This window comes from Canis lupus, chromosome 21, assembly GCF_003254725.2.
Source record: "Canis lupus dingo isolate Sandy chromosome 21, ASM325472v2, whole genome shotgun sequence".
Classification (NCBI taxonomy): Eukaryota; Metazoa; Chordata; class Mammalia; order Carnivora; family Canidae; genus Canis; species Canis lupus.
Window position 1 is genome coordinate 40,235,024 of NC_064263.1, and position 26,258 is coordinate 40,261,281.

A 26,258-nucleotide genomic window follows, 5' to 3' on the forward strand; every position below is an offset into this window, starting at 1 on the left:
AGGCTCCATGCACCGGGAGCCCGACGTGGGATTAGATCCTGGGTCTCCAGGATTGAGCCCTGGGCCAAAGGCAGGCGCCAAACTGCTGCGCCACCCAGGGATCCCAATTTCTAATTTTATAATCAAATATACATATGTACAAATTATTAGTTGCTAAAACAGTGGAGCAAAGTTCATAAAATATACAATGTCCTACTAGATATTTAAGATATGGTCTGTGCCTTGAGGGAACTTAAAATCAATCCAGGGGATGATATACCAGTAAATGTCTGGTGAATATTTAAAGACAATTGTTGAGTCTGAAAAAGTGAGGGATTACTAGAAACACTGAAATGCTAGTTAAAAACTTAACATAGGATATGGATATGATTTCATTTGAAAAATAAGGATACTTGTGAGATAACACAAATGAAAAACTTAGGCCAGGGCAAGACACAAAGCAAGCATTCAACCATTAGTTAGAAACAACATAAAAAACAAGAGAAGGGATGCCTGAGTGGCTCAGTCAGTTAACTGACTCTTACTTGGTTTTATCTCACATCATGATCTCGCAGTACATTGGGCTCTGGGCTCAGTGCAGAGTCTGCTTCAGATTCTCTCTCCCTCTGCCTCTCCAATAAATAAAATCTTAAACAGGGATCCCTGTTCAGGATCTGAAGCCACAATATTCATCATCACAAAGAAAGATTTGACTTAATTATATGATAGTCTATAAACTGAACTGGAACCGATGGGTAGAAGACACTAGGAGTCAGTTCCAATTCACCAGAATACAAGAAAAAACTCTACAACCATCAGAGCTATGTAAGATAGGACAGACTACCTTTCCTTTAGCACAGGCATTGAGGCATGAAGTGAATGCCAAATATTGGAAGGATGATTAGGTAATTTTTTTAAAAAAAACATTTTTTAAATATTTTATTTATTCATGAGCAACACAGAGAGAGAGACAGAGAGAGGCAGAGACACAGGCAGAGGGAGAAGCAGGCTCCATGCAGGTAGCCCGACATGGGGCTCGATCCCGGGTCTCCAGGATCACGCCCCGGGCTGCAGGCAGTGCCAAACCGCTGCGCCACCGGGGCTGCCCTGATTAGGTAATTTTAGGTAATTAGGTAATTTTTCAGATGACTTTCTAGTATCTAATTAGAATCTGAAAGCATTTCTCATTTCCACCAACTATAACTTTAAAACCATACAGCACTGTCTTAATTCTCTTAGAGCTTTTAGCTTATTAAAGCATTTTCAAATTACTTCATATGTCTTTAATTGCTTCCCTCTAAATATAAACACTACTGTTATTAACATTTTGTAGATGGTAGATCAACTACAAACATTTGTTGAATAAAGTAATGATAAAGGTTACAATTTATTGAGCACCTAATACATACCATATACTGGGATATTTTACATTCATTACCTCTAATTATCACAATATTTCCGGATGTACTGCTTTTATTATTCACACTAAACATATGTGGTAAGGAAGAAAATTTGATAAAACAGTAAGATGAGCCTGTGCTAAAGTAGAAAAAAAATTTTAAACCATTATTTTATATTGCAGAAATAAAAGCAAAGTTGGTTTAACTTAGACATGGCCTTAATTTTAAATCAAAAGCTAAAGACCATAAAGTCCTCATTCAGTCAATTAATGGGCACCTCTGGTTACTGCAAAGCATTTATTAGGGCTACTCAATGAGTTATTTAATTGTGAATAAATCAATAAAGTCACACTAAATTAAAGTAAGAAACAACTGAGATGACAGTGTACCAGCATCAGGACTCACTCAGGAGAGGTATACTCTGAGCTAAGTTCACAGAAAAGAAATAATAAGACACCAAGACAGAACTGACAGACTTACCTCGATCTCTGCCAGTAGAGAGGCATTTGAAAATTACCATCCTCAGATCTAGTCCTTCTTTAAGCCAGATCTTGTCCATAATCTTTATCATCTGTAAAGCTAACATATCTTGCCGAAGATCTTCACCAACCTTGAAATTAAGGAAACAAAATGGAACCTGTACCTTTCCAAAATATTTACTACATTACATATTGTAAAAGGCAGGGGGCGGGGGAAATGGAAAAGAGTGAAGAGTAAGATGAAACACAAGTGCCTTTTATTTTTCTGTAGCATTCCAGAGGAAATGATTTAACTTATTCATGTCTCAGTTTCTTGAACTATATGCTTTTTAAAAGGTTAGATTTAATGGTTTGTGAATCATATTCTATTTTTCAAAGGGGCAAAATGGAGGATCTTTGTCATGATCAAAATATTCCATACCTTGACTATATTGATGCCAATACACTGATTATGATGTTGTTTGCTAGTTTTGCAAGATGTTACATTGAGGGAAACTGGGTAAAGGATACCCAGGATCTCTGTTTAATTTCTTGCAACAGACTATGAATCTACAATTATATCAAACTAAAAATTTACTTAAAAAATTAAAAAAAAAATTTTTTTAAGATTTTATTTATTTATTCATGACACACACACACACACAGAGAGAGAGAGAGAGAGAGAGAGAGAGAAGCACAGACAAAGGCAGAGGGAGAAGCAGGATCCATGCAAGGAGCCTGATGCGGGACTTGATCCTGGGACTCCGGGATCACGCCCTGGGCCAAAGGCAGGCGCTAAACCGCTGAGCCACCCAGGGATCCCAAAAAATAAAAATTAAAAAGTTAGTCCTCCCAAAATAAATTAATTCTAACTGGAATCATATGTAGTTTTCATTTTATTTTTTTAAATTGGATAAAATAACTTTAAAACTCACAATGATGAGTACATTTTTTGAGATTAGTCAAGAAAATTACCCAAAGAATTAGGGGAGATTAGCCTTAACAAATATTAAAACTTAACATATATAAAATTTCTATATTCGGGATGCCTTGGTAACTAAGCAGTTGAGCGTCTGCCTTCAGCTCAGGGCGTGATGCCGGGGTTCTGGGATTGAGTCTCATATCAGGCATCCTGCGAGGAGCCTGCTTCTCCCACTGCCTATGCCTCTGCCTTTTTTCTGTGTCTCTCATGAATAAATCCTTTAAAAAAATAAATAAAATAAAATTTCTGTATTCAAGCAGATGGTACTGCTATAGGAAAAGGCAAATACATTAGTAAAATAAAGTCCTAAACCAGATTTGAATTATGAGAACTTTATATATATATATACACACACATATAAATATGTTCATAAAGATAGCTTCTCTTGAGCCGTCTTTTATATACATATATATGTGAACCTCCACTAATTGAACTCATTGAATTAACTAAAACTCTCCATTCTTTCTTCAAAATACACAAATCATGACACCACACACAGAACTTTGGTAATAGATTACTCTGTAGTACTCCATGCCTGCTGCTTCCCACAGGTAAGTTCTATGTTTCCAAAAAACCAGTGCCATTGCCCATGGTTTTGCTATGTCACACTGCACAACTCTAGGGGGTACCATTCACATCATAATCTATATGAAAGGCACACTGCCTGCAGTTATGATATGCGTAATCAGCATGGCCATATGTAGTAGCCCTAGCCCAGAAATGCATTTGTTCCAATATCTGTTTGGCAATAATTTATGTCAGCAATAATTTTCCACATAATTATTGAATTTAATTAAATATTAAATAAAATTATATTTGCAATTTGAGAAAAGAATTTTTTAAAAAAGATTTTATTTATTTATTCATGAGAGACACACAGAGAGGGGCAGAGACATAGGAAGAGGGAGAAGCAGGCTCCCTGCAAGAAGCCTGATGTGGGACTCAATCCCGGACCCTGGGATCACGCCCTGAGACACCCAGGTGTCCCGAAAGAAAGAATTTTTGAATTACCCTTTAAAAGCAAAGTAATCTTGGGATGACTGGGTGGCTCAGTCAGTGAAGTGTCTGCCTTCAGCTCAGGTCATAATCCCAGGAATCGAGCCCCACATTGGGCTCCCTGCTCAGCAGAGAGTCCACTTGTTCCTCATCCTCTGTCTCTCCCTCTACCTCCACATCCCACTCATGCTCTCTCCATACCTTCTCTTCCTCAAATAAATAAAATCTTAAAAAATAAATAAAAAGAAAGTAACCTTATTTTGCTCACCTTAAACATGACATTAATTTCTTCCCCCATTGGATCAGCATTCACCATTGTTACTTTTAGGGGCACAGCATTAGAACTGAAGAAGGAACAGGACTACAAATACAACATGTTATGCATTAGAAAGATAATATTGGAATAAAAATGGCTTTAAGACTTTTCTGTCCTAAGTATTTCTTCTATCACTTGTTCATCTGAATTATGGCAAATGAAATAACATGTGTGAACTGCTTTTTAGATCATCTAGCAGATAAAAGATATTTAAAAATACTTTTTGAAACTTAAACATAGCATGAGTAAAATATCATCTATTACTCTCTAGACAGAAGCAAATCCTTAAAAACTTGAGACAAAAATTATTAAAAGTTTGAGCTTTAAAAGTGTTACTATAATTCCTCGTCACAGCACAAAACTTCGTATAATCTTACCTTTCCTCTAAAGGAGTATGATCTAGGATGAGATCTCTACTTATAAGAGTACTTTATGATACTCTTATAATTAATAATTAGCCATGCAATAACATAGTGACACTAAATTTTAAAATTTCATTAGCAAAGATCTTATTTTAAAGTGAAACTAGTTCAAAAAACTAATTTCAGACAGACCAATAAAGGGAAACAACAAACAAATCCAAGGAGAAAATGTGACGGCCCCGGCCCCTGCCAATGACCCATAACTCAGGTACCCACTGTTAAATTTCAGTGAAGAGTAGCCATATGTCAACTTCAAAAGAGATCAAACCTGAGACTCCTTTATGGATACTTGTATCCTACCCTTTAAAAACCACGAACACTAATGCATGAATTAATTGGTTGCTTTATCTGAATTCATTAAGAGAAAATCCACTATGTATAACTACTGGCCCAGTTTGAAGTATAATTACTCAGTGCTGATGATTATTCAACTCTTTTTTGATGCTCTAGAAAGTGTTATAAACCTATAAAGAATCTCTCCGGGATCCCTGGGTGGTGCAACGGTTTGGCGCCTGCCTTTGGCCCAGGCGCGATCCTGGAGACCCGGGATCGAATCCCACATCGGGCTCCCTGCATGGAGCCTGCTTCTCCCTCTGCCTATGTCTCTGCCTCTCTCTCTCTCTGTGACTATCATGAATAAATAAAATCTTAAAAAAAAAAAAAAAAAAAAGAATCTCTCCAGTTGTTCGCATAGGAGAAAAGAAAATGCTATCTGTGCCTGGAATCACAACATAAGCCACCAAGGTAGCTATTATAACCATGGTAAAAAATAATTTATTTTGAGACACCAAATAACTTTATATTGCTTTCTCTTTCAGAAACTATGATTAAGTAAAAATATACTGAGGTAAATATGGATCTTACACAGACATCCATAAATACTTATAACCAACCTATGCAGATGTTATCCTCATCTGCCGTAGGTGTATCAGCTCATCTCCTTTCTTCCTACAAATTTTTCCTACAAATTATTTTGAAATGTAATATGAATTTATTAGTATTTTATATGTCACCTTAATATTTAATTCTTTTGCAACAAGACTTGGATTGAGAGGAAGACGGCATTTATTTCTCAGAAAAAACGACTGTACTCGTTCCATACTTCTTTGGAGGACGACCTAGGAAAAGAGAGTGATACTGTGGGTACATAATGAAAATGAAGACCTGTTTTTAAGACAAAAAAATTATGATGTGGACCAACGCAATTTTTAAAATGTAACAAATTTTTTAAATAAAATAAAAACAAGTTGTTGCTAAACAGTTAATTTTTACTATAAAAATAGAATTAGAATGGGCAAAGGCTTACACACATGGGAGGGTGAGTGCATATGGCCTACTTAACATATTTAAAACTCTCTAATAGTCAAATAAAAAAACAAAACTCTCTAATAGTCAAATAAATAGAAATTAAACAGAAAGGAGATGCAATTTTTCATCTAACAGATTAAAAATTAAAGGTAACACCCAGTCCTAGCAACAGGGCAGGAAAAAATACTTTCATAACCTATTGGTGGAGAAAAAGATATAACTAAAAATACATACAGTTCTTGACTCAGCTATTTCACCTATACGAATATCCTATGAGGAAATACTAGCAAAGGGGCCAAAACTTATACACTATAGTTCACTGTAGGACTGGAAAAAAAAAACTGTCTAAACAACCTACACGGAGGTAATGGTTCACAATTTATTCTACAATACGTGGTAATATTATGTACCCATTAAGAAATACCATGGACTTTCTTCAGAGAGTTAGAACAAATTATTTTAAGATTTGTGTGGAATCAGAAAAGACCCCGAATAGCCAGGGGAATTTTAAAAAAGAAAACCATATCTGGGGGTATCACAATGCCAGATTTCCGGTTGTACTACAAAGCTGTGGTCATCAAGACAGTGTGGTACTGGCACAAAAACAGACACATAGATCAATGGAACAGAATAGAGAACCCAGAAGTGGACCCTGAACTTTATGGTCAACTAATACTCGATAAAGGAGGAAAGACTATCCATTGGAAGAAAGACAGTCTCTTCAATAAATGGTGCTGGGAAAATTGGACATCCACATGCAGAAGAATGAAACTAGACCACTCTCTTTCACCATACACAAAGATAAACTCAAAATGGATGAAAGATCTAATTGTGAGACAAGATTCCATCAAAATCCTAGAGAAGAACACAGGCAACACCCTTTTTGAACTCGGCCACAGTAACTTCTTGCAAGATACATCCACGAAGGCAAAAGAAACAAAAGCAAAAATGAACTATTGGGACTTCATCAAGATAAGAAGCTTTTGCACAGCAAAGGATACAGTCAACAAAACTAAAAGACAACCTACAGAATGGGAGAAGATATTTGCAAATGACCTATCAGATAAAGGGCTAGTTTCCAAGATCTATAAAGAACTTCTTAAACTCAACACCAAAGAAATAAACAATGCAATCATGAAATGGGCAAAAGACATGAAGAGAAATCTCACAGAGGAAGACATAGACATGGCCAACAAGCACATGAGAAAATGCTCCACATCACTTGCCACCAGGGAAATACAAATCAAAACCACAATGAGATACCACCTCACACCAGTGAGAATGGGGAAAATTAACAAAGCAGGAAACCACAAATGTTGGAGAGGATGCGGAAAAAAGGGAACCCTCCTGCACTGTTGGTGGGAATGTGAACGGGTGCAGCCACTCTGGAAAACTGTGTGGAGGTTCCTCAAAGAGTTAAAAATAGACCTGCCCTACGACCCAGCAATTGCACTGTTGGGGATTTACCCCAAAGATACAGATGCAATGAAATGCTGGGATACCTGCACCCCGATGTTTATAGCAGCAATGTCCACAATAGCCAAACTGTGGAAGGAGCCTCAGTGTCCATCGAAAGATGAATGGATAAAGAAGATGTGGTTTATGTATATAATGGAATATTACTCAGCTATTAGAAATGACAAATACCCACCATTTGCTTCAACGTGGATGGAACTGGAGGGTCTTATGCTGAGTGAAGGAAGTCAGTCGGAGAAGGACAAACATTATATGTTCTCATTCATTTGGGGAATATAAATAATAGTGAAAGGGAATATAAGGGAAGGGAGAAGAAATGTGTGGGAAATATCAGAAAGGGAGACAGAACGTAAAGACTGCTAACTCTGGGAAACGAACTAGGGGTGGTAGAAGGGGAGGAGGGCGGGGGGTGGGAGTGAATGGGTGATGGACACTGGCGGTTATTCTGTATGCTGGTAAATTGAACACCAATAAAAAAATAAATTAAAATGCCAAAAAAAAAAAAAGAAATATGGAGTGTAATTGTATGTCTTGATACAAATTCTCTAAGATGAAGTAAAAATTTTATATATAAAAAAAATATAAATATAAATAAAATTGCTGAAAGAAATTAAAGATCTAGATGAAAAGACACCATGTCCAATGAATTAGAAGACTTAATATTATTAAGATTGCAGTATTTTCCAAATTTATCTACAGGTTCAATGCAATTTCTTTTTTTTTTTTAAGATCTTATTTACTTATTTATTTGTTTGTTTGTTTGTTTGTTTGACAGAGAGAGAGAGAGAGAGAGAGAGAGTGTGGGAGCGCACAAGCAGGGAGAGCGGCAGAGGGAGAGAGAGAAGCAGGATCCCCACTGAGCAGGGAGCCCAACTCGGGGCTTGATCCTAGTACCTGAGTCATCCCTGCCCTGAGCCATCCCACCCAGGCACCCCACAGACTCAACATAATTCTTTTTTTTTTTTTTAAACATAATTCTTATCAAAGTTCCAACTTCCTTTTTGCAGAAATGTGTAAGATGGTCCTAAAACTCACACGAAATTGCAAAGGACTTTTGAATAGCCCAAAAAAACCTCTTGAAAAAGAACAAAGTTGGAGAACTCATACTTTGATTTCAAAACTTAATACAAAACTACAATAATGAAAACAATATGGCTTACCTAATCTTATAAATCAATGGAAGAGAATTCAAAGTCCAAAAATAAACCTACATGTCTATGATCAACTGATTTTCATCAAAGGTGCCAAGATCATTCATGGGAAAGAATAGTCTCTTCAAAAAATAGTGCTGAGATGTTTTGAAGATGCTGCTCAAAGGAAAAAGCAGTTCCGGTAAAGGAGGGGGAAAGTGTGGAGTTGCCTCTGGGAGTGACAGTTCTGACAAGAAGTCTCAGGGTTCCAAAAGTGGTGGCAGATACATTCTGTATGAAAAATATGGGAAAATCATGGAAGCTATGGAGAAGTTAAAGTATAGAATGAGATTAAATACAGTGGCTGCACATTATAGTGAAGATAAAGCCAGGCAAGGGGGTGACTTGGGTTGGAGGACCAGAGGTTCCACAGTGGGACCATTTCATGAAGCAGCATTTGCCTTGCCTGTAAGTGGGCTAGATAAGCCTTGTGTTTACAGATCCTCCAGTTAAGATAAATTTTGGCTACTTTATCATTATGAAGGGAGGAAATTGTATGAAAAACTGGCAAAACAACAAATGGTGCTAAGACAACTTTATAATCATATGTAAAAGAATGAAGCTGAATCCTTACCTCAAAGCATATTAAAAAAAATACTCAAAATGGATCAAAGACTTATATAAGAGCAAAACTATAAAACTCCTAAAAGAAAACATAGGTGTTTATCTTTGTGACCTTGGATTTGACAATAAATTCTTAGACATCAAATGCACAAGCAACAAAAGGAAAAATAAACTTCAAAAAATTAGTAATTTGTGCATCAAAGGACACTTGAGGAAATAAAAAGATAATTCAAAGAATGGGAGAAAATACAAATAGTATCTTTGATAAGGGTCTAATATTCCAAATATATAAAGAACAATTCAACAACAATAAAAAACCAATCAAAAAAACAAAAAACAAACAAAAAACCCAAAAAAACTTAGAAACTTCTCCAAAGAAAATATACAAAAGGCAGTAACAAAAACATAAAAATGTGTTCAAAATCATTAATCAGCAACACCTGGGTGGCTCAGTGGTTGAGTGTCTGCCTTTGGCTCAGGGACTGATCCTGGGGTCCTGGGATTGAGTCCCACATGAGGCTCCCAGTGTAGGGCCTGTTTTCCCTCTCTGTGCCTCTGATGAATAAATAAAATCTTTTAAAAAAATCATTACTCATTAGGGAAATGCAAGTCAAAACCACAATGAGATACTACTTCATACCCACTAAGATGACTATAATTTTTTTTTTAAGGTAGAAAAAAACAAATGTTAGTGAGGATGTGGAGAAGTTGGAATCCTCATACATTTCTAGTAGGAATATAAAATGATGAAGCTGCTTTAGATAATAATTTGGTGGTTCCTCAAAAAGTTAAACTTAGGCTTGCTTTATGACCTAGTAATTCCATTCCTAGGTAAAGTGAAAAGAGGTGTTCAAACAAAAATTTACACACAAATGTTTATAGCAGCATCATTCATAATAGCCAAATAGTGGAAACAAGCCAAAGGTCCATCAACGGATGAATGGATAAACAAACTGTGGTATTATCCACACAATGGAGCATTATTCAGCCATAAAAAGGAGTGACGTACTCATACATGTTAGAATATGGATGAACTTTGAAATTGTTAGGTAAAGTGAAAGAAACCAGATAGGGAGGCCACATATTGCATAATTCCATTTAAATGTCTAGAAGAGATACATCCACAGAATAGAAAGCAAATTAATGCTTACCAGGGCCTGAGAGAAGGAGGGAATAAGGAAAAGTTAGTGGGTACAGGCTTTCTTTTTGGTGTGATGAAAATGTTCTGGAATTAATGGTGGTGGCTGCATAATATTGTGAATATACTAAAAGACAATGAATTAAATAGGTGAATTTTATCTCAACAACAATATATATGTATGTGTGTGTCTATCTGCATTTCTACATATTTTTTTTAAATTCCAAACATTTGTATATATACTTAAGTGTAAATATGTATAAAGTCATATAAAAGACCAGAAAAGACATAAAGCAAACCATGAATAATAGATACATAACAGGGAGAAATGAAAACTGGAAAATTTTTAATTTTTAAATTAATCTAAAATTTTATTTTTTTAAGAGATTATTTATTTATTTAAGATTTTATTTCTTTATTCATGAGAGAGACAGAGAGAGAGAGGCGCAGAGACACAGGCAGAGGGAGAAGCTCCATACAAGGATCCTGATGTGGGACTCGATCCCGGGACTCCAGGATCAGGCCCTGGGTTGAAGGCAGTGGTAAACCGCTGAGCCACCCAGGCTGCCCCAAGATTTTATTTATTTATTTGACAGAGAGAGCAAGTACAAGCAGGGGGAGCAGTAGAGGGAAAGGGAGAAGCAGGCTCCCCTCTGAGCAGGTAGCCCGACTCAGGGCTCGATCCCAGGACCCTGGGATCAAGACCTGTGCCAAAGGCAGACCCTCAGCACTGAGGCACCCAGGTGCCCCAGTGGGGATCCTGGGATTGGAGTCCCACATCAGGCTCCTCACAGGGAACCTGCTCCTCCCTCTGCCTATGTTTCTGCCTCTTTCTCTGTATCTCTCATGAATAAATAAATCTTTAAAAGTGTAATTAAAATTTTTTTCTATAAATTTCCTTATTATTTAGATTTTTTTTTTAAAAGATTGTATTTATTCATGAGAGACACTGAGAGAGAGAAAGGCAGAGACACAGGCAGAGGGAGAAGCAGGCTCCATGCAGGGAGCCTGACGTGGGACTTGATCCCAGGTCTCCAGGATCACACTGAGCCAAAGGCAGGCGTTAAACCACTGAGCCACCCAGGATCCCTTTTAAACGTTAGTATCAACTCATACTTGCATTACTTTTAAAGTTACAAAAAAAGTTAAAAAACAAAATAATAAAAAAGAAACTCAAGAGAACAATTGTGGCCAGAAAGGAATTCATAAGCACTGGAATTAAAATACCTTTAAGAAAAAAAAAAATACCTTTAAGAGTTAGGTTGTAAAATCTTTTCCTATGGTTTGAAACAACCTTTGAATCCATCTGCTCAAAACAGCATAGTATGTATAGTTAGATTATATTGGATGTCTATTGATAAAGAATAACTCATCAGAACTATAGAGATCCTTTAACATCAAAATATTTATGTTTTTTCTTTTGGATACATACCTGTCTGGCTGATCCACTAGCCTGCCTTACTTTTTCTGCTACTCCTCCTAAAAGCTGTACAAGTTTTGTCTGCTTCAAAAGTTCTTCTCTGAGTCCTTTTCCTCCTACTGAGAGGAGAGCACCCAAAACATGTTCATATCGAGCACCAAACTGTGCATCATGCAGAGCATCCTTGAGGAGCCTAATACAGTAAAATATTTATGTCAGCCACTTCTGAGAACTGGATGAATGTCTCCTGAATTTCAACTTAGGTTCATTTTTTGGTATCCAGGAATTTAATGAAGCTATATAAAGCAAGTGAAAACTCATTCATTATTATGGAGCTCTAACATGGCAAATATCTTTGTAATAAAGAGTTTTGTTATTTTTGGTTTTATTTCTAAGGACATAAAAATCCAGCCTCTTTATAATAATGCCCTTAATAAAACATCTGGTATTGACAATAAGTAGCCTGAGCATACTATTTAGACTTCCAGAGCATATCGTCTCTATAAATACTAGGAATGGAAATAAATTAAAAAATTTAAATCTTACCAATATAAGTTGTGTGCAATGTGTATATTTCCTAATGCTCTGGACAGAAGGAAGTGCACTAATGAACTGTTCAAGTAAATTTCATATTTCAAAGCCTACACACGAAAGAAAATAAGAATTACAGTGGTCAAACCCATACTTCATTATTATGATAAAATTATCAATAGAGAAACTATATAAAGCAAAATGTAAGTTAACACTGATAAAAATGAAACAGAAGAGTTAATTTAGGCTAAATTAATGAAATCAAGCAGAAAAGTGTAGATTTTGGAATAATATTCATTAGTTATGTTTATGTAGCTAGCAAAGAAAAATCAAAGAAAAGCTCAAGTCCGGTTTGTTCTGAGAATCTAAAAATATGAGAATTAAAAATCCAGGTACACATATATGATATTCAAGTGGGGCAGCTAACAATAGTGGCAAAAAATTTATACTATATCCAAATATAATGTACCCTCAACATTTCCATAAAAATACTTTTAATCAAAACAAACAGAGGATCCTTTCTTTAGCAAGTTCCCTACCCATAAGAAATAGGTGCAGAGTAAGATGAAGGGGTAACAGTAAAAAACTCACCTGTACAAACTGTGGAAGAAGATCAGTTAGCTCATCATCACTTATAGCCTCAATCCAGGTCACAGCTATGGACCTCACTTCTTGATCAGCAAATCTAGAGAAGTACCACAAAAATCAAGATTTGATGGTGATTTCTTACTAGCGAAGTTATATTTCCTGAAAACACAATCTTAATTTTACCTAACAATGAATATTTAAATAGCTCTTTATTCAAAAGCAATGTGTTTCTTCTTTTTTTTTTTTTTCCAGGAAGAAAATCTTGCTATACTATACAAATTCAACTTCAGGACTGTTCAGAAACCTTGAGCTTATGAAAATTTTGACACACATCATAAAATAACAAATCATTCAAAATTTAGAATTTAATTCTCTCTTCTGGTTAGCTTTAGATGGTATGACATCTCTATTCTTTTTCTAATTTGTTTTTATTTACTTATTTATTTTTTAAGATTTATTTATTAATTTATTCATGATAGGGAGAGAGAGAGAGGCAGACACAGGCAGAGGGAGAAGCAGGCCCCATGCCAGGAGCCCGACGCGGAACTCGATCCTGGGACTCCAGGATCGCGCCCTGGGCCAAAGGCAGGTGCCAAACCGCTGAGCCACCCAGGGATCCCTCTAATTTGTTTTTAAAAGTAAACTCTACACCAACGTGGGGCTTAAACTCATGACATCCTCGAGATCAAGAGTCCCATGTTCTATGGACTCAGCCATAGACATCTCTTTTTCATAAACTTAGCACAAAAAGTATGTTTGCAAAAATATATGTTTATACATTTCTATTGCACTAAATTGCTTTCATGTTAAAACAAAGGGAAGTTCTCCTGCAACATAATACATCTGACTGGAAAAACTGACAACAATAAAATAGAGGGGAAAAAAAAAACAAACAAACAATAAAATAGAGCAAGTATACTCAGTCATGGTTAACTTACTTTGAATCAAGTAGTTCCAGCGCAGTCAGTGGGTGCAATGGAGGCCACTGCTGAAGCAGTGAGTAAGTTTTGGCAAGATTAACCCATTTCCAGTTTGGGGCACTTGCTAGTACTTTAGGAAGACAATTTGGGTATTTGAGGCAATAATAACGTTTTTCCCACAAAAAGGCTTTATCTTCTTTAGAAAGTCTGCATATATAACAGAATTAAATTACTTCTAAATGATATAATGATAGCTATAATCTCAATGATTAAAAATACAAAGAAGAAATTTATTCATTTTAGGACAGCCACTTCTTGGTACAATCATTAATACTAATTTGGAATAGAAAAATGCAATGTACAGAAAACACTACTAATTCACTCTAATTTGAGGGATAGAAAGAAATCATTTTGCCTTGATAAGAGTCTTAGTTATGAAAATGAAGGATAATTCAGTATAATAAAAATTTATTGAGCTCTAACCAGATGCCAAGCACTAGAAATCAGAGTTGAATAAGCAGAACCCACCCTATGAGATAGCCAGGATTTCATCCATTTTATACAAGCAAAATCAAATGTCATGAAAAAAAAAATGCTATTACATTTTAGAAGATGATTTTAGAAGATGATTATATAGCTCAAATGAGGAACATTCAAAATAAGAAGTACTTGTTTTAGATATTCTAATTTAGTCTTAATAACAAATGTTTATGTGAATGAAATATTCACTATTTTACTACCCAACCATTTTTGTGTATATAACATGTGCACTAATGTATTTGTGTTATGTGAAGTACTGAAAAAAATTCAAATATTGCAAAAAGGTGCACAATGAAGTCACTCCTTTCAGTTCCCTTTTCAGTGACAACTGCCTAGTAAGCTGGCATATCCTTTCAGAGATAGTGTATTTGTATAGAAGCAGAGACATGGATATAAGCAGATTCTTTTTTTTCTTTATGTAAATAGTAGCACACCATATACACTACTCTCTCCTTGCCTTCTTCATTTGACATCTTAATATTAGTAAATAATAGCTATAAGTTCATTCATAATCATTATATAATACTCCATCGGATAAATGTACCATAATTTAACCTTTATTGATGGACATTCTGTCACTTTTATAATACAAATACTGCAATGAATATTCTTGACTCCATAAGCAAATATAAAGTTTTCTCTAAGATAGTTAACTAGAAATATTACTAGATTATAGACTATGTACATCGTGACCTTGATATATTTTGCCAAATTGCTCTCCAAAAATCTCTTTAACAGTATAATTCCCCCAAAAAAACCAGTATAATTCCCATTTTTTATATCCTCATCAACACTTTATATGATGAGACATTTTAATTTTCAACTAAGTCATGTATGTACAGTGTTATCTTGTATTAATTTTCCTTTTCTTGATTACTGAGGGGTCAAATATCTTTTCAAATATTTCAAAGTCATTGTATTTCTTTTCCAAAAAATTATCTAGTCATATTTTTTTCTAGTCATATTCTTTATCTATTTACTAAGTTATTGGTTTTTCTATTGATATAACAAGATTCTTTGTGTATTTCTAAGAATTAGTCTATTTTTTTTAAAGATTTTATTTATTTATTCATGACAGACACACAGAGAGAGAGAGAGAGAGAGAGAGGCAGAGACATAGGCAGAGGGAGAAGCAGGCTCCATGCAGAGAGCCCGATGTGGGACTCGATCCTGGGACTCCAGGATCACGCCCTGAGCCGAAGGCAGGCACTTAACCGCTGAGCCACCCAGGCATCCCAAAAATTAGTCTATTTTTTAAACAACTGTATTATTTGAAAGAGAGAGAGAGAGAGAGCATGCATGCGTGCACACACAAGCACGGGGAGGGACAGGGGGAGATGCAGACTCCCTGCCGAGCAGGGAGCCTGACGCGGTGCAGGACCCCAAGATCATAACTGAGCCAAAGGCAGATGCTTAACCGACTGAGGCATTCTTAAAAAATTAATCTATTGATATTAATTGTAAATTTAGTTTTCAATGTTGTTTGCCTTCTGATCATGTAAAAGTTTGACTTGTACAAATTTCTAAAGCTTTATGTAGTCACATCGTCTTTTTACAGAATTAAAAACAAATAGAAAACTTCCTATACCAAGGATACTGAATCAGGAACTAAATAACAGCATTTAATAAACCATTAACTTGAGATTTACAAATCTAAGAAATACCCAGGCAAAACATAAATCAAAGTAGCTTACCCCAGTGATGAGTCTCTATGAAGAATATCAAGAAGTTTTCCTTTTGTATCATTCTCCAATGTTTCTAAATTGTGTTGCTGTATAATGCTTTTGTCAAGTTGAGGAGTAGTATAAACAACATCAAATGTAGAAGAAGGAAAATCAACCTTAAAAATGTAACAGAAGTTGATCAGATTGCAGCTAAATAGTCCACATATCTGTCACATTAACTTGTCTTTGAGAAAACTGGTTCTTAGCCATCAGGGTTATTATTAGACTGAATACTGAATTAATGCTTCTTACCCTTTTGCTAAAAGTGATTATCATCATTGGTACTTTTGAGATTTACCAAAAGTCTTCTAAACTTTAGCAAAAAGTGATTATCATCATTGGTAATTCTCAAAAGTATACATTGCTTGGAATGGGGAAAAGTGTGTTTTTTTTTTTTTTTTTAATGTTTCTCAGACATAGGACATGGTTTATTAACATTTAAATTGAAGACAGGTCCTATGATCAAACAAGATCAATTAGGCTTCTTTAGTTAACAATCCAAATCATGGGATGCATATACATCTTAATAAGAAATTTCAACCTTTCCATGTATCAAGAAGTAACATTACCTGTAACACTATTCTTTCCATCATATACCCTTTTCTGGGTACTGTTCCAGGAACAGGATTTGTATGTGAGGAAGTCCAAAGATACAGAAGCTTAGTTCCACATGTTAAAAACCTTTATGAATGGAGACAGAAGAATACTGTAGCTTTATTTTTGTAGTTTTCATTTTAAAAACTGCTTCAAAACTCACATCACATACACACAACAAAAAAACTCACATCACATGGTAATGAATTTGAAATGTTAGCATCCAAACATTATTTAAGCATCCATTAGATAAAAAGAAGATCATCCTTAAGAACATACCAGAGTCACTCTCCATAGTGTATGAATACTTTAGGTAAATGTATTGAAGAGTGGGGGGTTGGAACAAAAGGAGAGGAGAATAAAACAATGTATCCTGGAGGAAAGGGGTTGAGGATAGAACACAAAAGGGTAAAGACTCAGTCATTTGTCCCCAAAGCACCTTTTTTTTTTTTTGTTTTTAAAGATTTTATTTATTTATGAGACACAGAGAGAGAGAGGCAGAGACACAGGCAGAGGGAGAAGCAGGCTCCATGCAGGGAGCCCAAGGTGGGACTCGATCCCAGGACTCCAGGATCACGCCCTGGAGTGCTCACTCAACCATTGAGCCACCCAGGCGTCCCTCCAAAGCAACTTTTAAAAAAATTTATTTATTTAAGAAATCTCTACACTCAACATGGGGCTTGAACTCACAATCCCAAGATCAAGAATGCTCTTCTGACTGAGCCAGCCAGGCACTCCCCTCAAAGCAACGTTTATAAACAGAAAGGAGAACAGTCTTTGAAGATCATCTATAATGGAATATATCTTTTGAGACGCCTGGATGGCTCAGCAGTTTAGCGCCTGCCTTTGGCCCAGGGCATGATCCCAGAGTCCTGGGATTGAGTCCCGCATCGGGCTCCCTGCAGGAAGCCTGCTTCTCCCTCTGCCTGTGTCTCTCATGAATAAATACATAAAATCTTAAAAAATAATAATAATGGAATATATCTCAAGGTAATAGTTTGGATTACACAACTGTTCACTTTCACCTTAAAAACAAACCACATGAAAAAAAAAAGAACAAACCACATGCCAAGAGAACCAATATCTACTTTGTAGCAAAAACAATAATAATTTCAGATGATCTATGCTTTAGACCAGGAGTCAGCAAACCTTTCTGTAAAGGGTCAGATGGCAAATATTTTGGGCTTTTTGGGTCATATAATCTCTGTTGCAAATTTAACTCTGCTGGTTTTTAGTTTTTTAGATTTATCTATGTATTTGAGAGAGAGCACGAGTGGGAGGGGTAGAGGGAGACAGAATCTAAAGCAGACTCCACACTGAGTACAGAGCTGGATGGGAGGCTTGATCCCATGAGCCTGAGATCACGACCTGAGCCGAAACAAGAGTCAGACATTTAGCAGACTGCACCACCTGGGCGTCCCATGAACTCTGCTGTTATACTACAAAAAGTAGCTATGAATGATATATAAATGGATGTGTGCTGTGTTCTATTTTTTAAATAAAAACCAGGCAGTGCACTGGAGTATGCTGACCCTTACCCTAGACTACCAATTTATGGCCTATTTAAATTAAAAACATTTATCAATAAGACATTGATATGTCTTTACACAGAATGAATTTCTGAAAAATAACATGAGATATATAAAAGCAGGAAACTATAAATTTCAAACTTTATTCATTTTATTCAAAAAACAAATATCCTTTTCAAAACTAGACTCTAGTCTTAACATTTTCTCTTGCATGTTAGCCTTTAAATCCTTAACACATTACATTCTTTTTTAGATCCACCTTCATCCCCAACTAGATTATATTAAGGCAAATGCTGATCATATTATTTCACCTGTAAATACTTTTATGTCTCTTCAAACAATAAACACTGTTTTATTTTAAAATAAGTACAACACAGGAATCCCTAGGTGGCTCAGCACTTTAGCGCCTGCTTTCGGCCCAGGGCATGATCCTGGGGTCCCGGGATCGACTCCCACATCAGGCTCCCTGCATGGAGCCTGCTTCTCCCTCTGCCTCTTTCTCTCTCTGTCTCTCATGAATAAATGAATAAAACCTTTAAAAAAAAAAAAGTACACCACCATTATCACTCCTAAAAGAATGAACAACACTTACTTAAAATCGTCAGCTATCTAGTCAGTATTCAAATTTCCCTGATTGTCTCACAAGTTTTTAGTTTGTTGTTCAAATAAGGATCCAAGCAAGGTCCAACATTGCATTTGGTTGATGTCTTTGTAAGTATATTTTATTTTTTTTAAAGATTTTTTATTTATTCATAGAAACAGAGAGAATGAGAGGCAGAGACACAGGCAGAGGGAGAAGCAGGCTCCACGCAGAGAGCCTGACGTGGGACTCGATCCAGGGTCTCCAGGATCACGCCCTGGGCTGTAGGCGGCGCCAAACCGCTGCGCCACTGGGGCTGCCCAGTATATTTTAATTTAAAAGTCTAACTCCAGGCCTGTCACCTGGTTTTATAAACTTTTATCAGAACAAACCCACATTCATTCATTTACATACGAACTATTGCTTTCTGCCTTTGCTTTTGAATTTTGTAACAGAGATTACAGTTAACTCTTGAATAACACCCTTGAACTAGGCAGGTCCACTTATACAAGGATTTTTCTAATACATATAGTACTATAAATGTATTTTCATTTTCTTTTCTCTATCTCACTTTATTATAAGAAAATACTTGTAATACATAATACTATATAAAATATGTTAGTCAACTATTTGTTATCAGTAAGGCTTCTGGTCAACAGCAGGCTACTAGTTGACTTTTTGGGGAGTCAAAGTTTTTATGCAGGCTTTTGACCACATGGGGGCAGAGGGAGGGCACTGCTAACCCCCACATTGTTCAAGCACCAACTGTATTATGACTTGCAAAGCCTAAACTACTTCTATCTGGTCCTCTTTAGAGTAAAAGTTTGCGTTCTCTTTTTATTTATACATTCTCTTTTTTTATCCCCCGCCATTTGATGAAGAAACCAGGTCTTTTGTTCTGAGAATTTTCTATATTCTGGATTTTACTGATTGCATTTATCTGGTGTCATTTAGGATGTCCCTTTATCTCCTATATTTTCATAAAGTAGTACTTAGATGTAGAAGCTTGATCTGATTCAGGTCTAGTTATCTGGCAGGAATACTTAATAAGGGTAGAATTGAATACTACTTCCTATTATATCAAATAAAGAGGTGCACTGTTTGGTTTGTGTGTGTGTGTGTGTCTCTCTCTCTCTTCATTTCTGTGAACTTAAGCTAATCAGTTTGTTTGGGCCCAGTTAGTCTAAACTACCTATTATAAAGTTCCAGAAAAGTTAATCACTTAATGGTTTAGCAAGCATTGGTAATCATGGCTTACTTAACTCAATGGTTTCCAACAAGAGTGAGAGTGATTTTGCCCCCAGTGGACACGTGGCAAGGTCTGGAGACATTTTTGGTTGGTAACTAGGGCGTATTATTGACAAACAGTGGGCAGAAGACAGGGATGCTGCCAAACGTACGGTGCACAGGACAATCTCCCACAGCAAAAAATGATCTGGCCCAGAATATCAATAGTGCTAAGACTGAGAAACCCTAGCCTAAGTCTATTATTTCAGTAGGGATTACAAAATCATGATATTCTATCATTTCTTGAGCATCTATTAGCTGGAATTTTTCTATTAACTTTCTCACATTAATTATCTGATAGCTCTGAAATACAACTGTAAAGGAAAGGCAGGTTAAATGCTTGATTCTGTTTATTTAAAAATGAGTTAAGAACTCATTTGTTATTGAGGCTGAATGAAATGTTTCTATGTTTTTTGGCTTCCCTGACTTCATCAGGTTGTATGTAGGCTGTACCTTAAACATTAATTATTTTTCAAAAGAATTTCAAGACTAGGATTTCTGATCACTACAGTACTGTAAGTTAACTGAAATTAAATTCATTAACGCTTTGTATTAATGTATATATCATCTTCTCTTTGAGTATTTCTTGAATGCTAAGACCTAATATTACCTACCTGGATCAACTGCACTGTTTGGCTAAGTCTCAAGCTCAATGCCTTCTGCTCACTGTTGTAACAGCAGAGGGCTGGATACAAATTATTTAATTGTCTAACAAAAGTCAACTGATCTTCACCTTACTGTCTTGAATTTTTAAAGAATGTTATAGCATTCGTCTAAAGAAAAAAACAAATCACTTATTACTATTCAATAAAAGCAGCAGAAAGTGATGGTACTTTGCTAATGAAGCAAAAATCCCTGGTGCTTTCAAGAGCAAGGTTTTCAGGACTGACTTATTTATTTTTTGAGATATTTTAATTATTTATTTGAGAGAGAGTGAGCAAGAGAGAGAGAGAAAGAACAGGAAGAGGAGCAGAGGGAGAGGGAGAAGTAGACTCCCTGTTGAGCAGGGAGCCAGACGTGAGGTTTGATCCCAGGACTCTGGGATCATGACCTGAGCTGAAGGTAGACTTTTTGTTTGTTTAAAAGATTCTATTTATTTATTCATGAGAAACACACATAGAGAGGCAGAGACACAGGGAGAAAGAGCAGGCTCCACACAGGGAGTCCGATATGGGAGTCGATCTGGGGTCTCCAGGATCATGCCCTGAGCTGAAAACAGGTGCTAAACCACTGAGCCACCCAGGCGCCCCTGAAGATAGACAATTAACTGAGCCGCCCAGGCGCTCACGAACTGATTTATAAAAAATAATGATAATGATGCAATTACATTTAATTTGTAACTGTTCCTGGACACTAACTTATTACAATTGAGAACAGAATTTTCTTCCTTCATGTGGCCAATATTCTGTTTTAGAGTAATTATGGATTATGTTTAGCAAAAACGGTTCTAAATACTCATCCTTAATAGCAATAAGTTCAACTGCTTTTCTCTAGCCTTTGGTGGTTCAGAATTATTTCAGATATCTAATAAAATGAGCCTATCAAAAGGTAGAAAATTTAAAAATCTTATAGTGCCTCATCAAATGTGAGGAAAGTAAAAGAGAAAAATAAAGGAATAAATGCTATGTTTAAATACATAAGAAAAAACATTTCAAGAACAAAATTTGTGAAGCCAGTGTTTTAAATATAATATGATTTTAATAAATGATTACTAGAAAACCAAAGTGTATTTGCCATTTAAGAGGGAAAAAGTAGAGGGATGCCTGGGTGGCTCAGCAGTTAAAGCATCTGCTTTTGGCTCAGGTCGTGATCTTGGGGTCCTAGGATCAAGTCGCACATTGGGCTCCCTGCTTGGAGCCTGCTTCCCCATCTGCCTGTGTCTCTGCCTCTCTCTCTCTGTGTCTCTCATCATAAATAAATAAAATCTTTAAAAAAAAAAGGAAAAAAGTAGAACAGATTAGAATTTTTTTCATTCTTAATTTTTTTTTTACTGTAGCATAAATAGGTCAGTTATTAAATCACTTCTCTAACTGTCCCACAGAATACACGGTTTCAAAACATATATTCCAGAACAAAAAAAATTACCATGGTATCAAATAAATTTGAGAATGGCAATTTAAGGATAATAGTTAAGCACACAGACCCAGAGGCCAGGCTGCCTAGATTCAAATCCCAATTCTACCATTTAGCTAAATGCCCTAGGGCAAGTCACTTAAGCTCACTGTACTTTGATTCCCCCTTCTGCAAAAAAGAATAGTAACACCTCCCTTCATAGGGCTGGTGTAATCTCAGGATATATATACAGCACTCATACTAATACCTATCATAGTAAATGATAAATGTTTGTAATTACAGTAATACTGTTATTAAACACAATAGGCAGGGATGCCTGGGTGGCTCAGCGATTAAGCATCTACCGCCTTCAGCTCAGGGTGTGATCCCAGGATCTGGGATTGAGACCCATATCAGGCTCCTTGCCAGGAGCTGGCTTCTCCCTCTTCCTGTGTCTCTCATGAATAAATAAATAACATCTTTTAAAAATAAAAATAAACACAATAGGCAGAACTTTAGATATTTTAATATGCTAATGTGCTATCACTTGCCAAAATGTTACCATGTACTATATGAAACATATCTGGAGCTTATTCAATTAATTTTTTTCTTCCCATTTAGATAGACACTTGATAGTCTCATACTACTACTTAAAACATAATTAAAATAGTTGAAAGGCCAGATAGAGGGGCCCCTGGGTGGCTCAGTTGGTTGTGCATCTGCCTTCGGCTCAGGTCATGATCCCAGGGTCCTTCTCCCTTCTCCTGCACCCTCTGCCTGCTGCTCCCTCTGCTTGTGCTCTGTCAAATAAATAAATAGAATCTTAAAAAAAAAAAAAAAAAGGCCAGATAGATTACACTACCTCAGTGGCTATTAGACACAAGGATCAAAAGGAATTCCTTACCCCTAAGGACCTATAAGTTTTTGGACATATGTGAGACTTTTGGTCTTTTTAAAGGCCAGGGGCTCACAGCAGTAAGGGCAGATCAGACAGGTAAAGAGATGGGAATAATGTGCAGTTGTAGACTCTCTGAAACTGGAGAATGGGAAAAGTATGGAAGAGGAAAAATGGAAGCTGTTTTATCAGTATCAAGGAAACGTCTAAGACCATGGCTATTATATCAATAACACGATGCTTTGCATAAATGACAGAGTATGAAATGACTGCTTGCTTTTCTCCTGGAATAGTGAATGGCAAACAATCCTCTAAATACCCAGATAGATACATTCAAACTATAGCAGAAAAACTTTATGGTTTCTTCTGATCTATGTCTCTAAAATAACCTCCTTTTATCACACTGGAAAAACTGAGGTAGCTCATTATCTCATATATACTATTGTTCCCCCAACCTATTCTCTAGCCAATTCTGATGCTGCAGATGTGTCCACAGTAACTCACCATCATAACTCAGTAACACTTACCGTTTAAAGTCAAAAAGAGGTAAAGAGACTTTGCCCAAAGCTTCTGGCCCTTTTCTCTGCTTATTAGAATCAGGGGAACTTCCACTGCTCTGATTTAAAATTCCAAAAAGAGTAAGGTGAAGAAGTGATTCTAATGGCAATTGTGATATCTGGATGGGAAAAATAATTCTAAGGGGGGGAAAAATGTATTAACAGAAAAAACAAATTAGATCAAATATGAAATTTAACCATTTAATGAGAATGACAATTTTAGGTATTTTATTTGACTTATCAAAAAATTTTTAACCCTGAGTAACTTTTACTTAAGTACAAGCTTGGTCAATATGTACTATAAAAAAATCTTAAATAAATTTCATTAAAATTTCAAATATGTAACATTTCTTTAAAAATTTCTTAATGCCTTTACTCAAGACTTGCTAATGTCAATTTCTAGGCAAAATAATAGTAGTCATTTTTATTTCCTTTAGGAAAAACTAGATGAATATTTATGAGTATTTCTGATTCAGATATATGTGTACATATATACACACAAGCAGACATATGTTAACCCTTTTACATTTATTTTTTTAAGTCTGAAAGACTACATTAGGTAAAAAAATGGTCACTCTGAGGAGCCATAAGATGGTGTTAGAAATAAAATGATGCTTTTTACTAATACATATTTTTGTTTAAGGTTTTCAAACATGTGTTATTTTTGTAATTTAAAAAAATAAAAGAAAAATAAGAAGCCATAAATAAATGCAGAATGAAAAGTTCTGCAACTGCCTACTTGCTTAAGAATTTTAAAATAAAAGAAAAATAAGAAGCCATTAATAAATGCAGAATGAAAAGTTCTGCAACTGCCTACTTAAGAATTTTAAAATAAAAGAAAAATAAGAAGCCATTAATAAATGCAGAATGAAAAGTTCTGCAACTGCCTACTTAAGAATTTTAATAACATTAACAGTGCAAAATATCTTGTACATGGATTTAAATTAATTTTTTAATGTTAACCAACAAGTAGGCTTCATATATATAGTATTACAGAATAAATACTAAACTAAGGAATACTATGAAAACCACATTTTTATGGTTTATATGTATAATTATATGTAAATTTAGTTTTAACTTGACAAAAGTCTAAGAACAATTAATGGAATACTTCTGTAATTCAACAGAATTTTTCAGAACAGTATTTCAGATTTTTAAATGAGAATTTGTCTCTTCTATAGAATAATATCTAGAAGAGACCTTAAGATGTAAGAATTTAATGGATTTAAATGGAAATTGTGGTAAAAATGAAAATTAGGATGCATACATGGAAAAAAGTAAAGAGGGCAAACTGAAAAAATAAAAAGCCAAAACTTTCACTTACAGTTCATCCCATTTAATAAGATAGAAGAAATTCTTATAAGTGCCAACCTTCTTTGATTGAATAGGTTTAAAAAGATCCTTTCCATTGTGAGACAGGGAACATATCAAGTAGTATTTTTCGTAACTGAGAAAAGAAAGATTTTTAATTTGATAATACGAATTTGTTAACTAATACAAATACATATCATTAGCCATTGTTCTCTAAAAGGGACTATTATCTGAAATTTTTTGGTCACTATTCATTTGAATTTTTGGAAAACATCTGAAACCAAACTATTGCAAATTCTACAAAAATAAAGAAAAAGTATAGCAAAGGGAGTACAAAAGGAAACGTATATCCCTAGGTGCCAGTCTGAGGGGCCACTCTATCACAGTTTTTTTTTTTTTTTAGTTTTTTTTTTTCTATCACAGTTTTATACTCAGTTAGTTACTAGGTTTAGATTTTAGTTGAATGGCATTGAATATTTATTTATTTCTAGGCAAATTCTTAGAAGAAAAAGTACAAACATTACCTTCCCTAGGTGCTATTTTGCTTTGCTAAGTAACTGAACTAGAATCAGTTAAGCATATTAATGGTACATGGGCCTGACTTGCACTGCACCAGTCTTTCTAACCTATTAGAAGGCTTCCATCCATCCACGGAATACACGCTGTTGTAGTCTCATTAGAAAGCAATGATTTAGCCCCTAATAGCTGCAAGTACAGAGCTGCTTAGATACTATCAGGCAATCTTACAGACTAGGAACCTTAGGCTCAATAAAACTGTACTCTCCTAGATTCTCACTTACTGCTAGGCTTATTCATTAAACACTCTGTTCATATATACAATCTATTAATCATTCAAAATATACTTCAAATCTAATCTTATGTGTTAACAAAACACTTCTATCTAACAACTTGACTACTCTTGACTACTTTTCTCAACCTCAGTCTATTTGTTTCTCTTTTCTTCAGCATTTTACTTTCTTTCCATCCTTATTATCACTGCAGTTTTCTGTGTCTTCTACTGAGTATTTGTTCTCCTCATTAGTATCTCCAAATTTGTATGTATGAATCTGTTTGGAAGATGTGGAAGGTATTACCCTGTGACATTTAAAAGAATCAAACACCTTCACATAGCAGTAGTACCCCTTTAAAGGCAAGTTCCAAGAGGGCAGACATTTTTTTGTTGCCTTGTTTACTGCTGAATCCCTAGTATGATGAACATTGCCCAAAGATGGTTCTTAGTAAATATTTATTGAATGAGTTAATGTAACACTTTTAAGTAATTATGTATTATATTACATTAATCTAAAGCTCAATTTAACGGGATGCCTGGGTGGCTCAGTGGTTAAGCGTCCACCTTTGCCTCAGGGCATGATCCTGAAGTCCCGGGACTGAGTCCCACATCAGGGTGCCTGCATGGAGCCTCCTTCTCCCTCTGCCTGTGTCTCTGCCCCTCTCTCTCTCGGTCTCTCATGAATAAATAAATAAAATCTTAAAAAAAAAA

The 26,258-nt window shown here is 35.6% G+C and overlaps 2 protein-coding genes across 5 annotated transcripts in view; one reads left to right on the forward strand and one right to left on the reverse strand.

Moving 5' to 3' along the window:
* PIK3C2A (phosphatidylinositol-4-phosphate 3-kinase catalytic subunit type 2 alpha) overlaps positions 1 to 26,258 on the reverse strand; it is a 174,919-nt gene that overhangs the window by 19,471 nt on the left and 129,190 nt on the right. For 3 of the 4 annotated variants that reach the window (XM_049099097.1, XM_049099098.1, XM_025459640.3), the window contains 11 exons: positions 24,771 to 24,893; positions 23,417 to 23,584; positions 16,522 to 16,633; positions 15,923 to 16,068; positions 13,707 to 13,895; positions 12,772 to 12,865; positions 12,196 to 12,290; positions 11,662 to 11,842; positions 5,567 to 5,671; positions 4,084 to 4,176; positions 1,860 to 1,989 (listed from right to left, as the gene is read on the reverse strand). In XM_049099097.1, coding sequence (XP_048955054.1) covers positions 1,860 to 1,989; positions 4,084 to 4,176; positions 5,567 to 5,671; positions 11,662 to 11,842; positions 12,196 to 12,290; positions 12,772 to 12,865; positions 13,707 to 13,895; positions 15,923 to 16,068; positions 16,522 to 16,633; positions 23,417 to 23,584; positions 24,771 to 24,893 — 1,436 coding nt within the window. The remainder of the gene's footprint in view (positions 1 to 1,859; positions 1,990 to 4,083; positions 4,177 to 5,566; positions 5,672 to 11,661; positions 11,843 to 12,195; positions 12,291 to 12,771; positions 12,866 to 13,706; positions 13,896 to 15,922; positions 16,069 to 16,521; positions 16,634 to 23,416; positions 23,585 to 24,770; positions 24,894 to 26,258) is intronic. The other variant, XM_049099099.1, reaches the window with a different exon arrangement.
* Positions 8,642 to 8,980, forward strand: LOC118351778 (peptidyl-prolyl cis-trans isomerase NIMA-interacting 4-like). Its single transcript, XM_035703792.1, has one exon. It carries the CDS (start codon positions 8,642 to 8,644, stop codon positions 8,978 to 8,980), a length of 339 nt encoding a protein of 112 aa, XP_035559685.1.

Bases quoted from the DNA above. Each gene is read 5' to 3' on its own strand.
- LOC118351778 (XM_035703792.1), top strand. From the start codon at position 8,642: ATGCTGCTCAAAGGAAAAAGCAGTTCCGGTAAAGGAGGGGGAAAGTGT.